This window comes from Panthera tigris, chromosome F2 (genome assembly GCF_018350195.1).
Source record: "Panthera tigris isolate Pti1 chromosome F2, P.tigris_Pti1_mat1.1, whole genome shotgun sequence".
Classification (NCBI taxonomy): domain Eukaryota; kingdom Metazoa; phylum Chordata; class Mammalia; order Carnivora; family Felidae; genus Panthera; species Panthera tigris.
The window spans coordinates 72968419-72984893 of record NC_056676.1 but is presented as its reverse complement, the minus strand read 5'-3'; the positions used below and the strand labels follow the sequence as shown (position 1 = coordinate 72984893).

At 41.6% G+C, this 16475-nt stretch overlaps 1 protein-coding gene across 4 annotated transcripts in view; it reads right to left on the bottom strand.

Annotated features, from left to right (window-relative positions):
- Positions 1–2645: 2645 nt before the first annotated feature.
- EFR3A (EFR3 homolog A) overlaps positions 2646–16475 on the bottom strand; it is a 105113-nt gene continuing 91283 nt past the window's right edge. For 3 of the 4 annotated variants that reach the window (XM_042973555.1, XM_042973557.1, XM_015537799.2), the window contains 4 exons: positions 14992–15040; positions 11049–11152; positions 10016–10065; positions 2646–5050 (listed from right to left, as the gene is read on the bottom strand). In XM_042973555.1, the coding sequence (XP_042829489.1) occupies positions 4945–5050; positions 10016–10065; positions 11049–11152; positions 14992–15040 (309 nt within the window). In that variant the 3' untranslated portion in view covers positions 2646–4944. Of the gene's footprint in view, positions 5051–10015; positions 10066–11048; positions 11153–14991; positions 15041–15750; positions 15992–16475 lie in introns of those variants that run through there. The other variant, XR_006213229.1, reaches the window with a different exon arrangement.

The following is a 16475-nucleotide window of genomic DNA, read 5'->3' as shown; positions in this document are numbered from 1 at the left end:
CTGATGGCAGTTTCTCCAACTACTACGTTGCTGGCTTGTTCCTCCTTCCTTTAGCCCAAAGCGATTTACCAACTGTCTGCTCCCACTGGCAGTCGTGGTGCCAGCCTACCACTTGTATGGCGACCATCTGCCTTCACATCTTCACCGGAGGCGGCTGGTCGTTGCTCAGGGAAAAGAAAAACTGACGTGACCCACCTCACTCTCGTAGTTCACAACCTTTAAACCTCATGCGGGCGCTCAACCTCTTCTTAAAAAGTTGATGTTCCTGCTCTCCAGGACAACTGTCTGGTTTTAGCTCCTCTCTTCAGACCTCCCCACACCTTCCCCTCGCACTCAGCTCATGACTCTGGAGGACCGTGAAGGGCCTGAGATCTCACCCTCCTTGCAGCTTAGTTGATGTGCACTGCAAGGGTGCTGGCAGAGGACACGAGACACCTGGGTCAGAGACAAAGGACTTCATTACCTACAGTAAAGGCAGTAGCCCCAGCAGCATTTATGCTGCTCCCTCGAGCCCTGATGCAGACTAGACAGACACACACACACACGGCTTCATTACATGGGAGAACCCTGAGTTTAGGTAACCTAAAACTATCCTGGTTGTAAGCCCACCTGACCTTTATCCCAGAACACATTCTCTTTCTACATGAGAGTGAGCAGGCCTGCCCTTGGCTTCAAAGGGAGACACCATCCCTACCTTCCCATGGTCTGTTTGCTATACTACATTCTGGGGGAGGTGGTCCAGGCTAAATAAAGGCTGTTGGTGTCTGCATGCTCACAGGACAAGCACGGACACAAGAGGCAGAGAGAATCGTCCAGCAACAATGGTCTCAGCTGACACTCCACTTTGAAAAAGTGAAGGTTTCTAATGGGAACGCCCTCACTTTCCTGCTGCCAAAGCTACAAAATTACCTGCAGTCTTTCTCTTCCGTCTCCTTACAATGAAGTGTTCCTTAATCTGGATCAAAGGTCAATCCCTCGCATAAGGCCCTGTGTACAACACTCTACAGCCTTCTCCAGGGTTTGATCCCTGTACATGCTTCCTTTTAAAATCAATTTATCCCTTTTCTTCTATGACAATCTAATCAACATGCAAACGTGCCCTAAAATCTCCCATCTTTAAAAGTCCCTCCCTTGACTGATTTAAAGGAAGTATAAAATTATAAATCTGATGCTCCCAGCTTAAATACCAAACTAGACAGTACTCTGTTGAACACCTTTTACCTGACTCTACATCAGTCATCCAACCCTACCTCTTAACCCGCACACCGCGGTGACAACCGGTTCCACACAGGCTTCCACCTGCCTCATTCAGAGAGGTGGGGGTCCGACATCTGCCTCCCAAACTTCCATTCTCCTCGCGATCTGACACAGTACTCCTCTGAGAAGGAAGCATGGGGCACCGTGGGAAACCACTCGGCGCTCAGGTACACATTCCAGAAATGGGGGCGGGGCAGGGGGTAGTTACTGCCCACAGGCCACCCTGGAAAATGAAAGGCACGCTTCCCCGGCTTTCATCACCTGGGTGGGCAGTGCTGAGATGGACCTCCGGTCCACCGGAGGATGGACCACCTACAGTGACACACAATTCATAAATGAATCCCCCTAACGAGCTCTTCTCCTTGCATGGCACTGTTCCGGGCCCTGGCCGGGTTTGCTGGGACCGCGGCCCTGAACAATCCCCACGTGTAAGCCTGTGTCTTAGCCCGGGTTCTCCTACAGCAGCCTACGACCGTGCCCTCCTCAGAGTCTGCCTGTGACTCAAAGCACAAGTACAAGGCAAAGACAGCGGAACAGAAGGCAGGGCTTGATGCTCTGTCTTGGCTCTGCTTTTTCATTCATTTGAACTTGGTGCTTGAGATCAGTATTCATCAGAACGGCTGACAGGATCCAACAAGTTAGGGCTAGAAAGAAAAGCAAGTGACACAGCACATAACACAGGCTGCTCCTTCTATGCAGCAGCTTCCCAGAAGTAGCATCAGCGAACCAGGGGGCGGAGGGGCCTGGAGCCGCTCTTTTTTTCGGAGAGAATTTACACGACAAGGAGAGATGCAAACCAGAAGCCTGGTGCAGAGAGGGCAGCGAAGCTTTCCCGGCTCACACCGAGAGCTCCACCTTCGCCGCATCTCGTCACGACTGGCAGTTGCCGTTCTGGTTCTTCGACGTATGTGAGGATGCGGCCCCCTGGCAACCTGATTCCTCCTAAGAGCTCTTCATTTTTAACGAAAGCAAAATATTAAACAAACTTGACTTGGTAAATGCAGTCACTATTATACATATGTACTTATACGGAAGTAATCTGATTTTGTTTTATTGCTTCCATAGGAATTGCAAAGGGAATTTTTACATTACAAGAAGCTCACTTTGTTACATTTGCTACATATACTGGCATGAATAAGACAAATCGGTTCCATTTTTGGACAGAAAGAAGAGAGATGCTAATTGCTGGTGAAGTGTAGTATTATTCTAAAAGGTAACGAGTACAGAAGCATTATGGGGTGTACCGTGTGTGTGTGCGCACGCGTGCGTGTATATTCAGGTCAACTCCAATGACAATCAAACTCTAAGCAGTCAGAGGCAACACAAATCTAAGGAACATTTATATGTTAGCTATTCAATGTCAAGGAAAAAAAAATGAGGCAAGTGTATACAGCAAAAACAGAATGATTAACAGTTTATTAAGAGTTTTAAATATCTACAAAAATATAGCCATACAAGTGAACTTCAACAAATCGTAAACTTTCAGTCTCCAAACTGGCTTGGACGTGACCCCCTACCCGCAGGATCTCCTACGGTCTCCTAGAAGGGACAAATAAAGCAAAGATCCACTTCTTGGGAACCATTATTTATCTAGGATATATAGAAGTCTACCGTGATTTAAAAACAACAGGAAAAAAAACCCCTGCAAAACCCACATCAACAGTTTACAAACAGACCAAGAGAAAGGGGTGAGAAACATTAATTCAAATGGTTTTCCTTTACATGCAATACATGCATTTTTAAATCACAGAGAAACATGAAATTTTGTAGAGCAAAGTTTGTTTTGCACTGAGTGCAAATGAATATATAACTCCTTTACTTATACCACTAAATTATATATATTTTCATACAAAAGCACACAGTGTTCATCTATAAAATGACATCCAAGTGGATGATGGTTGTTTCTGTGTGTCCCCCTGCTCAGATGTTTTTAAATGCACAAAGATTAACACCCTTCTTTAAAAATAGAGAAGAAAAAAAGGGGAAGAGAAAACATAAAACTTGGCCTATTATGTGGTGACACATTTTACCTGATCAAGAGGCAAAGTCCCAGTGACAGCCGAAGTAAGGTCATCCAACCCCCGTGCCGACTGCACTGCTATCCTGCAGATAAACATTCACGACACCGCCCGGGGAGGCCCGAGTATCATTTTATGGGTCTAGACAGCTAGGACCTTTTGCAAGAGGCTTCGAGACCCCGTAAGTCAGTTTATTAAAAACCTGGAGGCATGCTTGTTCTTCTGCCACTTCCGTACATTTTTCTGTTCCTTGCAAAGGTGCCCAACAACCATATACACAACCTCTAACATGCCATTCTCAACTGTAGTTTTTCAAACAAAAAAGGTAAGAACTGAATTGTTTTTTGAGCTACAATGTCTGATATGTATATTGTTCTTTGTAAAAAGAAACTGAATCTGAAAAGGCAATATAATTATAAACAGGTTATTCTATAAAAATGACCTAAGAGAATTTTATATGAGTTGCAAAGAAAGTTGCTCATTTTCTCTGTGTGATGGAATTCACTAAAATGCACATAATTTTAAGGAAACACTGTGGGGCTGGGAGCACATGTTACACGTGTAGTCTCGGTGGCCTCAATCAACAGAAGCTTCCGCTGACAATCCTTAGCACGCTTGATCACTAAAGCCATAGGCACTCTTTTGAAGTGTAATATAACAAATCCTAAACAGATGCATACAAGTTACAGTTCAAATCTTACAAATTAAAAGCCCATTTGGAGAATCTTTTGACTACGAAGATTTAAAACAATGCACAATATAAAAATGTAAATAATGCGCTTTGGAAGAAATCAAAATGTACACACTCTTCACAGGTGAACTAGTAGCTGTTTTAAATGTCTTTTTTTTCTTACACTAAATACAGATCTCATTTAATTAATGGAGCCACAGCAAAATACTACTATAGTTTCAAAGTATATTCTGTAAACTAATACATCTTATGATGTAAAAAAATATTGCACGGTTTGGTATGCCAAGAGTAAGCTCTAAGCTTCTCTCAAGTAGAATGGTCAACTCTCGGCACACAACACAGTATTACGAAAACTAGACGCTTTTTAAGTATGGCGATTTTAGGGTTGGTCATATTCTAGGAATATCATTCAAGAGATGTCTTCTTACCATAAACACGTTGAGGTATGCCTAGCACATGTTACTACAGGTCACAACATCTAAAACATGGGGACAACAAGCCACAGAACAGTTTTGCAGCCCCAAGATCAGCAATATATTTGTACGTATTTGCTTTTGCAGATAACCAGACACAAAAGCAATTCTATTTCTAAGCAGTTGTGTAGATGTTTAAGAAATACAGTAGACACCTGATGCATCTTCAACCCTCTGAAAGCACAATCTTTTAAAATTACCTGTTTGTGAAAAGTTTAAAATACACTGTTGAACTATGGAATGATGGGAGGCCAATACATGTCCAACTCTGGAAGCCAACAGGAAGCTCAAAAGAAACTATCGTGACAGAAGCCGACCCTCAAAAGGACTCTCAACCATATACAGCTCCACCGTTTCTAATGCGGTATGTGCCAAGATTTGGCTGAAGAGAAGTCTCACCGTTATTCCCAGGAAGCATGTTAACACACATTAAGTAAACCCTGAAAACTCAGCGGGGCCTTCATTTATAGGCTTTAGATCCTATGCTGAGGTCTTCATGAGCCACTCAGTACACACACAGATCTGGAAACTTCATCTCATAGACTGGGACAGACTGGTACTGGGCATGCCCAGAAGTAATGGTCAGTGTTCCCGACGGACTAGGAGGAGGGCTGTAAACAGAAGAACAAGCCACTGTCAGCAGGTGCATTTAAAGGCTGTTCGTTTCACCGAGCATCCCAACAACTACCCGCGAACAGCAGAGTAAGACTCCTCCTGTCACACTGCCGGCCAGCTACAAGGCTAGCTGGGAAAAGAGGTGGGGATACCAAGCTGGTTTTAAGTCTAAGCCAGACGTGGCCTCTTGAATATATGCAGATGTGATTTTTAATAACAGCATGACACATGCCCATTCTGGTTCAAACTTGCTCTGTTTCCCCAGCAGAAAAATCTTTCTTATGTACACATGTTGTCCTCTTTTGCTGACAGCACGGTATCTCATCATGTGGATATGCTGCAACTGATCGAATCCGGTGGATAAATGCAAGTTCATTTCCACTTTCCATTACTATAAATAATGTTCACAGGTCTTATACATACACAATTTTATCCTGTCTCCAGGTTTACAAGGAGAATTTCTTCATCAAAGCGTACTCACAATTCTGACTTTGATACATATTGCCAGAATACCAGCAATTCGTACTTCCACCCGGAGTGTACCTGTTCTCTTTTGCTTCTGTTGTTCTTGGTTTTAAATCTTTGCCAATCTGGATTTTTAATTTTTGGGTTACTACCAGTGCTAAGTATCTTCGTAGATTTTCTGTTTCCTTTAAAATAAACTGTCTCTGTGCGTGCACAGCCTGTTGTACTCAGATGTTTTTGTCTCTTTAACATGGGAAACTGATTTTTTGTGTGTGTGGAAAACAAACACTTTTCCACAGTTTATTTTTTGAGTCTCAACCTTATGTTTTGGGTTTTGTTTTGCTAAATGCTTAAAAATCTTACCAAAGAAATCAATATGATTTTATGACTTCCAGGTTTTGTGTATGCTAAGGAAAACTTTCCCTACACTAAGATCATAAAAAAAATTAGAGAAAGACAAATATCATATGACTTCACTCATATGAGGACTTTAGGAGACAAAACAGATGAACGGAAGGGAAGCAAAACTAATGTAAAAGCAGAGAGGGAGACAAAACATAAGAGACTGCTAAAGCTAAAGAACAAACAGGGTTACTGGAGGGGTTCTGGGAGGGGGGAGGGGCTAAATGGGGACGGGGCACTGAGGAATCTACTCCTGAAATCAGTGTTGCACTAGATGCTAACTAACTTGGATGTAAATTCAAAAAATAAATTAAAAAAAAAAAAGTTAAAAAAATTTCCTGTATAAATTCTAGTATTTCTATGTGTATTTCTAAACAATGGGTTAAAATTTTCTATTTTGGTAAAACTCGTGAAGAATGCCCCCATGCTCCCTCCTTTGCTGGTCAACAGTCTTTAGCAGTTGCCCACACAGGATTTATTAAGCATTTTGCTCTTTTCCCTGAAAATCTAAACTCTTGTCTTTGCCACAGATACTTGTATTTCCAAACCCTTCTCTGGAATTCCCCCCACCTGCACACGAGTCCAATCCTCTGTCAGTACCAAAGATCTAGATCATGTCTTCCTACCCAGCAAGCTCCCTGTTTTCTTCCACAGCATGCTCCCCACTGCTTTATACTGGAGTCTTTCCACACTGTCTTTGGCATCATTTGTCCAAGAATAAAAAAATGACTGTGTGAACATTTCTGACTGAAACTACAGGTTCATCTGAAGAGAACAATGTCTTTAAGATACTAACTTTCTATTCAAAACAAGTATGAGTTTCCATGTGTAAAGTGCTCTTATGTGTTTTTCAGAGATTTATAATTATTCCATATAAGTCATATACAGTTCTGTTGAGTTTGTTAGTGATTTAGAGTCATGAACATACAGAAATAAATTTTAATTACATCCATATGGTAATGAATTTAGTTAACGTACGCACAAATATTATCTAACTGTAAACAGTTCTCAAGTTATTCAGTTGATTCTATTTTCCTGGTATATTATTCTATTTCTGGGAACTAACAATTACTTTGTAATCACCATTCCAGAGTTTGTGACATCCCTTTATTTTTTACTGAGAGTTAATTTTCAGAGTGAAATGCAGGTTTTAAGTGTACTGTTTAACAAGAATTGACAAATGTATACCGTGGTGTAAGCACACCCCAGTAAAGATACTGAACACTTTTGTCATTCAACAAAAAGGTCCCCCGTGTCCCTAACCAGTCAGTTTCTCCCTACTCCCACGTGCCCACATCCAACAACTATGTTCTGATCTCTGCTACTGAAGATTAGTGTTGCTGGTTCCTGAATTTCATACAGCCTGTAAAAATGGTCCACACAAGCTATACTCTTTTGTCTGGTTTCTTTTGCTCATTTTTGTTTGTTTAAAACCAAAGAAAACGCGTTCCTTTTTACTGCTGAATAGTACCGCACTCTATTAAAGATAGCCCTATTTGTCTCTTGTCTCTCCGCTCTCCTGTTGAGGAACATTTGGTAATTATGAAAAAAGCTGCTAACACATTCACGTACATGTCTTTCTGTGGAAATAAGTTTTCATTTCTCCAGGTAAGTACCGAGAAATGGGATTACAGGGTCAAGAGCAGGTATATGTGTAACTCCGTGAGTAACCACTAAAGTCTTACCCAGTGATTGCACATTTTCTCTCCCGTGAGCAACGTAGGAGTGTTCTTCTATAATGTCCAATATACTGTTAGCTCATCCTATGAAATTTTGTCTTTCACATACTGTGTCACTCCGTTCTTGCATTACAATCTGGTTCTTTTTCAGTTTCCTTTTCTCCGCTCAAACATGTATATCTTTTCCTTTAAATTCTTTGGCGTGTGTGTGCGTGTGGCACATGTGCATGTGTGTGTATTTTTAGGTTCTTGTCTACTAATTCCAATAACTGGATCACCTGTGGGGCGATCCCCACAGGTGTATTTTCACACTTCTTTGCATTTCTTGTAACTTCCTTTCATTGCACTAAGGTCAAAGGGAATGAAAGAATGATGGAGTTTGAAGTGTAAGACTGTTCTGTTTCTTTTCTTGAGAATACAAATCCTTTCCCCTGTCCGGTGATTAGAGTAGGCAAAGGAACAAGAAGAAATATATCAAACAAGACCAAAAACTCTGGGGGGTGCCTGGCTAGCTCAGTCAGTGAAGCGTGCAACTCTTGATCTCAGGGTTGTGGGTCTGAGCCCACAGTGGGTGCAGAGATTACTTTAAAAAAATAAAATCTTTAAAAAAAAAACAAAACCAAAAACTCTATTGTGTAAGTTATCCAGAAGTACGCCTTCCTAATTAGGTAATCTTGGATGAATTACCTAACTTCTATGTGTCTGTTTCTATACTTGTCAAGTAAAATTAATCACTAACCTTTTTAAGGTCTGTTATAAATATTAAATGAAATAATGTACTTAGCACAGTGCCTAGAACAGCATAAGCGTTCCATAAATATTAACTATTAGTAAGGGTTCAATAAATGCTATTAGATTTGCAATGCCAATAAAAGAGAATTAGCCATAATCATTATTCTAAAATATTAAAGCCACATAGCTAGGACAGTGTGATTAAATGTAATATGGTGGGTCCTAGCAACATTCCTTTTAAGAACATGAGTTATGGATATGAATTCTGATTTTTCCACTCAGTAGCTGGATGACCTTCAGCAAGTTACTGGATTTCTCTAAAGCCTCAGTGTTTTTACCCAGAAAATGAAAAAAATAGCTATTTACCTAAGCTTTTCAGGGCTGTCGTGACAATTAGCAAAAGGAACAGATACAAAACATGTAGTGTAAGATCAATTACAGTCTAGACAGTTACTGTTATAATTAACAGGCAGCAGGTAAGTAAGTGCCCACATACATCGATTTTCTCTGAATCTAAGGTATGTCACATACTGCATATTACTGTCTGAGTCTCTGCTCTGAAATTCTGTGAATGAGGAATTCGTCGCTTAGTGAGGGTGGCAGGAATGGTGGGGGGAATGCCTAGAATGAGATGTGATACTGATGACAACATACTTTGCATACAATGGCAGAAAAAAGGCTGAACTAAAAGAACATGTGGACCACACAGCACGTACCTGCCTCTCCTATTTACAGAACACTGGAGTTGAAGCAAAGCAGGCTTAGCTAATCAAGTTAAAATATAAATTATACCGCTGATGTACAAAAAAAATTCCGAAAGCACAGCTCTGAACTCTGGCTCCAACACGGTGCCACGTCAGACAAAGGTCCCCTTCCACACTGAGGTCAGCAGAAGAACGTGAGTAAGCGCTTTTGTCTGCTTAGACCGAACCTGCCACTGCCTCTCTGAACCTGCCACTGCTTCTCCGTCTTGGGCTTTGCGACTTAATAACCAACACAAGCAAGTAGCCGAGGGACCAAATGTGTTAGGTACCAAATGTTTAGGACATAAAATAACTTACAACAGGACTAAAATGGATACGACTTAGGACCACCCAAGGAAACTTTAGCAATTGTAGTGAGCCATCCACACAGGTACAATCGGTCTTGCCCTGGAAAGAACTGTGAGGTTGAACCGTATGAAACTGCAGTTTTTTTGCAGATCAAAATGGTTAAATATGACAAATTATCTGGTTAAGTTTATCATTAGAATATGAGTCTCCCAAATTACCCAGATCTTTTGGGACCACGGGGAGGGAGGGAGGAAGGAAGGAAGGGAGGAAGGAAGGAAGGGAGGAAGGAGGGAGGGAGGGAGGGAGGAGGGAGGGAGGGAGGGAGGAGGGAAGGGAGGGAGGGAGGGAGGGAAGGAAGGAAGGAAGGAAGGAAGGAAGGAAGGAAGGAAGGAAGGAGGGAAGGAGGGACCTAAAAAGGGAAGCTAGGAGAGGCAGAAGACACTGGAAGCAATGCTCCCAAGGTCTGTCCAGGGAGCAGAATGGCTACCAAGATGGAGGCACCTCTACGATCTCATGTTTTCCCTGAGTGAAAAGCACAATTACTTAAACATAATCAGCCACAACTCTACAAGGGTTTAACAGTTTCTATTTTGTTGTTACTTTATTGCTCTTGTAGTAATAAAATCCTTACCGTATGGTGAGTTCCAGTATTTGAGCAAGTCTGTCGTGAAGCAAATTTGCCTATAAGGGAGAAAAAAAAAAATGTTAAGAAAGGATTATTTTAGGGGCGCCTGGGTGGCTCAGTCGGTTAAGCGGCCGACTTCGGCTCAGGTCATGATCTCACGGTCAGTGAGTTCGAGCCCCGCGTCGGGCTCTGTGCTGACAGCTCAGAGCCTGGAGCCTGTTTCAGATTCTGTGTCTCCCTCTCTCTGACCCTCCCCTGTTCATGCTCTGTCTCTCTCTGTCTCAAAAATAAATAAACGTTAAAAAAAAAAAAAAAATTAAAAAAAAGAAAGGATTATTTTATTTCCCCAATACCCACCTGTAATAACACAAATGCAATTTAAAGGACAAAACATATGGGCGCCTGGATGGCTCACGTGGTTAAGCATCTGACTCCTGATCTCAGCTCAGGTCATCATCTCATGATCTCATGATTCATGGGATCGAGCCCCACATTGGGCTCTGCGCGGTCAGTGCAGAGCCTGCTTGGGATTCTCTCTCTCCCTCTCTCTCTGCTCCTCCCCCACACGTGCACATACTCCCTCAAAATAAACAAACATTAAAAAAAAAAAAAAAAGACAAAGCATAAGTACAACCATGAGGCTCAGGGCACAGAAGGCTTTCATGTTTTGGTTTTATCTCACATGCTGGAACCAAATGTAAAGTTTCTTTCATCCGTTTCCTAGTCTCATTGGTAAAAACAAACCAACAGACGCACAAGACAAAATACCCACAGCAAAATCCCGGAGAGCCACTGCACAACAAGTACCGCGGCCACAGGAACCACCCATGTGTGGTTTGCGATCTGCCATTTCCATCAGTTTGTGTTACATGAAGACATCACTTAGGCTTTGTGGCCAGGCTGCCAGCCCTCAGTCCCTATCTGACACATTACCCCGTGCCCCACTGATCTGCGTAAAGTTCAGAACCTACCAACTAATTACCAAAACGTCACAAAAATCAAACCCCACCCCCAACCCCTTTACCAACTGTTCACTTACTTTGGATTCACACTGTGCTGCTATTTCTTCAAAAGGTGCTTTCTGGAATTTCTCTATCACAAGACGCCTCTTTTCCTTTTCCTGTTCTTCCATTCCACTGGTATCTATAGAAATGTTTACAAAGACCCATTAAAGGGAATACAGACTTTTATTGAAACTTGTCAATAACCAGAAAAGCAAATAATCTATAAATCAAAAATAAAGGTAATTTACGGGACTAATTTTAAAAGAAAAAAAGCAAAAACCCAACCTCCATGAAATGTCTAGAAGGCTAGAAAGCGCATATATATAATTGTTTTTTCTTAATCTAAGGGTTAAAGCCACATAGTAAAAGACCCTTTGTCAAAGACTCCCTTTGTCTCTCTTACCAAAATAGGAGGGTGACAACTCCCTCCATGTGAAACAACTTCAAGGTCCTTCCTGAAAGATGATCCCCTCATGAATATTCATGCCCTCATACATATGAGATACGAAATTAAAAGTCTGCTATACTTGATACTGAATGGCACAACTGAAATACAGAGTCCTTTGGAACCACACTGTTGTAGCCTTTTCCATTTATTTACAATTTGGAAAGACATTTTATCTTAACATGCTGGGTGGTCCGACCAAAGTTTGTGAGACAGTCAAGTAAATAAATGCCTGCCTTGATACTACTGATTAGTGTGTATATTTGCTGAAGAATATGAAAATAGGGACACTTTATGGCTTCTTATTAATGGTCTGTTTAACGCCCCATCAATTCTTCAGGTTGTTGTTTGGCTCCCCTGGTGGAGAATTTCATAGAACGAAATGCATTGTCTTCAACATTCTTTAAACCAGCCTGCTTTTCAGGTAGATAACTGCGGATAATAATTAGCTAGTTTTAAAAAATGGAAACAGCATAAAGAGCAGGTCAAAAGGAAACAGGCATTACATACTTTCCTTTGAAATTGTGGTAGATTAACCAAGGTGAAGAATGTATATACTTCTGAATGACTATCAGCAGAGAACTATGACCACCTCTCTGCTGTTTGCTAGACTGGGGCAAGCAATTCAAATGTGCCAGAAGCCAGGCAGGAGACATACATGTTTAAATCAGGTCAGGTAAAAGCAGCAGAAAATAAGGGGGACTTGGGAAAGATGAGGCATATACAACCTGGTCTTAAATATTCAATTTCTGCGAATATTTCCACCTAAACTTGGCCTGAGACAGCAAGTTTGTTTTCCATGCTCATTAGGCAGTTCTCAAGCTTTCTGGCTTCAAGAGTCCTTTTTACATCCTTGAAAGTTACAAGGAAATCAAGTAGTATTCTAAAAATGTATTCTATCCATTGATATTTTCCATGTTATAAAACTGAGAAACTTTAAAAATATTTAATTCATTTAAAAATAAACCATTTAAAAATAATGAAACCATTATATGTTAACATAAACAAGATTTGCTTAATGAAAAAAAATGACCATCCTTTTCAAAATGAAAAACTGAGTGAAGAAAGTGGCATTGTTTTATATTTTTGCAAATCTCTTTAATGTCTTGGCTTAACAGAAGGCAGCTGGACTCTATCTGCAAATGCAGCCAATCCACTGCAATGTGTTATTTTCGTTGAAGTATGTAAAGAAAATCCAGCCTCACACAGATATGTATTGGGAAAGAGTATTTTAACAGCCTTTCACAGAACTGTAAGAATTTCTTCTTGCACACTCCAACAGTCCTCGAGAAGTGGTAGTTTTCTTAAAAGTTAGTTGCGATATGGGGTTTCTAGGTGGCTCAGTTGGTTAAGTGTCTGACTTGATTTTGGCTCAGGTTGTGATCTCCCAGTTCATGGGTTTGAGCCCTGCATCAGGCTCTACGCTGACAGCACACAGCCTGCTTGGGATTCTCTCTCTTGCCCTCTCTCTCTGCCCCTCCCTGTTTGCCCTTCTCTCTCTCTCTCTCTCTCAAAATACATGAGTATGAAAAAAAAAGTGCAATATGAAATGTGAAATCTTACTAATACATTTCTTGTAACTGGTCATGGTAAAATCTATTCATCTATTTTGCACTCCGAATAATCCTCATTTATGCACGACTTTGTAACATCATGCAACGCTCATTTGGAATAATGACCCAGTGATTTATGCAGGTTCTCTAAATACAGACGTGTTTCATTATACAATTTTTAAAATCATATTTGTTAGTTATTACAGCTGATCTCATTGGAAATGTCTTTAAATAACGGGGACCTGTCAAACTCTCCAGCGTAGACAAAAGTTTCAAAATTTTAATTTTGTTCAAAGTGCTGATTTTATCATTAGAAGCAAATACAGTGAGGATGGTTTTGTGTTTTCTCTTGACGTCACAGCTTCATTTATTTTCCAGAAAATGTCTGCCAAATACCATAGGTTTTCCATCAGTCTTTTTTTAAGTAAAAATGGTGTTCCTTATAAAAATCGACTAGCGTAAGCTTGCGTATCAAGGCAATCCAAGTGCTCTATGTGTACTTCCCAAAGATACGTACCCATGCGCTGAGATTTAATAAAATAATTTATAATTAAGAGCATTCCTAAATAAAATCTCGTTTTAAAATAACCGTGTGTGCTGAAGAATACGACCACTGCCGGTCCAGCGTAATGCCACTGCCTGTATTCATGTTGACCGATGCAGTATGAGGCTAACGGTGCCTTAATGTTAGGATGAAAATACTTTTTCACTTGAACGGTCCCCTGAAAGAGCCACCACTGGCTATCCAGGAGCCACAGTCATACTATGAGAACCACTGCCCTAGACTGTACATTTCCAATGGGGGTTCAAAGTCGCTTACGGAGTTCAATTTTATTTTGGCAAATCTGCCATGGTCTTACAGTCACAAAAAAATCCTCTCACGGATTAAGCCAGGAAAGGTCAGATTTCATGTCATGTATGATGGGTGCTAGAGCACTCCACGTTTCCTGGACACCGATTTTCTTAAACTAACATCTCTGAGAGCCAATTCCCACTCTATACTGCTTTGCCAATTAGAAATGAATTGTGAACAAGGCACCATTCGCCTAGTGGTAATTTATATTAATACCTAATTTAGGGGCGCCTGGGTGGCTCAGTCTGTTAAGCGTCTGACTTCGGCTCAGGTCGTGATCTCACAGTTCGTGGGTTTCAAGCCCCACATCAGGCTCTGTGCCGATACCTCGGAGCCTAGAGCCTGCTTCAGATTCTCTGTCTCCCTCTCTCTGTCCATCCCTCCCAAGCTTGTGCTCTTTCTCTCAAAAGTCAGTTAAAAAAAACATTAAAAAAAACAAAACTTAATTGAAGGAACCACTTCAAACTTTTAAAAAAGAGGCAAAATACCAGATATAATTTATTTCCATAAAGGCCAAAGAGGAAAAAAACCCACAGTACTATGTTATGTGAAGTAAAAAGATTAACCAGTGAGATGTGGGTATGAAAGCTGGCGTCAGCATTTACTAGCCATGTGACCTCAGGAGAGTTTAATTTCTCCGCCCCAATGTTCTCGCCTAGAACACCGCACGAGTTAACATGGTGCTATCGTGCCTGCTGACGACCTCAGGTCACTTCTTTCTCTCACCCTGTTGGAAACACGCTTGTCATTACATGACAGGCCTGTTACAAGTTACTGTTTAATTTTCTCAGGTCTTTTCAGAATTTTCATCCCTCTCTCTCCTACAAAAGGAAACATGCTGTTTTCGTGAAGTTCGTGAAGCCCGCAAGTTGGTCACCAGGCAAGGGTGGCATCGAAAGAGTGATGTGCTTTCAGAATTCTAAGAAAGTCACTCTTTGCAAAGGAAAAGAATAACCTATGACAAGACAGGACAAGTGTTAAAGTCTAAAAAATGTGGCTGAATAAATCCATTACACAACCACACAGAAACGCCATGCCGTGTGTGTGTTCACACTGGCACCTAATCCAGTAAGGGGACAGCGGTAAGCCAGCCGGCAAAGCATCAGGACAGTGAACGAAAATCTCACCAATTGCTTTCTTCAGCGCTTCAAAGGTGATTTCTTCAGTGTTACTAACCTAGGGAAAAGTGATTTGACGTAAAACAAAGAGTTACGAAAGGTCAATACAAATAATACCTTCACCCAGTTACAAGTATCTAAGAACAGATTTCAACAGATTTTTTCCTTCTTTGTGTTCACCGGGTTTGTGATTACATCCACTCTGTCCCTGGTGGTGACAAGGGTCTACTGCAGTGACTACTGTGAGGCTGGCAGCATCAGCCCCCTCCCGGCAGCCGAAGCACCCCTGAGTCACAGAACTCAATCCCCAATCGCCGCGTGGGCAAGGCCCGAGTCCCGCTGGCTGAGCCAGGCTTCGTAGGCAAACAGTGCTTGGAGGTATTCAAGGCAGAGACCATGTGTACATACGGTCCAGCTATGTAACACATGAAAACCAAGGCCTCTCCACCGTCTAGATTATCGGTGCCACGTACAGTTTACTATTCAAAAATAAACTGAAAACTTTAACACGGTTTAAGAAAAAGCAAGAATCGCTACTCGGGCAAGTGTTCAAGGAGTATAGCTAATCAACATCTTAAAATAATTACATTCTGGATGTTCCTAGGTCAACCACCAAGACCTACTCTCCAAAACTACCCTTTATAAAAGGCATGAAATCAACCGCCTTATGATAAGAAGGCAGTCATAGTTTTTATGGCACGAGTGCATTTTCGGGAGTAACACACCCAGCTACTACGGTACCTCCGAATGAAAGTGAAGAAATGATACCTGCGTACTTGCCTGGGCCTCTGGTCGTCCCTAATTTTAGCTCACGAGCGTCTTTCGCTAAGGCTAAGGCGGCAAGACTAACGAAAGCAAGACTTCGTGCCGGGCACCTGAGCTTCTCTGTAACTCAAAGGCTTTAGCGGGAAATCAAGCAGCAAGGGCTCCACTACCTCCGTTTTCCCACTGAGGGCTCATATTTCTAGGTGAAGTCAGATTAAACTTGGGAATCTTCAGTTGCTTTGTTCTAGATATTTGGAGCAGAGACACAGGATTAGGCTCTGGCTCGTTCATTACTGGTACTTAGAAGCAATCTAATATCTCAATGAAAAAAAAAAAACAACACTGTTATTCTTACAACTGGTCAGGAGTTTTAGGCTTTTGAGGAACTGCTACAGTACAGGGGAAAGAACACCGAAGAAGCTACAAGGCCAGCATTCTTGTGACACATAATTGGTCACGATTACCTGTCTGGTCCCAGGTACGTGAAAAGCTGAAGTACTTTATTCCAAAAACCCTTCTTCTCTATGGGTTCTTGTCTTCCCGAATTCACGTGATCATGATGTCCCTCTCCTTTCTTTTTTTTAACCTCCTTTCTCCGACTCCTTTTAAGTCACCTCTTGGCCCTGCCCATTCTGCTCTAGAACAGGCGACTGCCCTCCTGCCTCCGTATCTCCAGCCTGGCTACCCCAGGCCCTCCTTACCCAAGGTGGAGACTATTAAAAGGATGT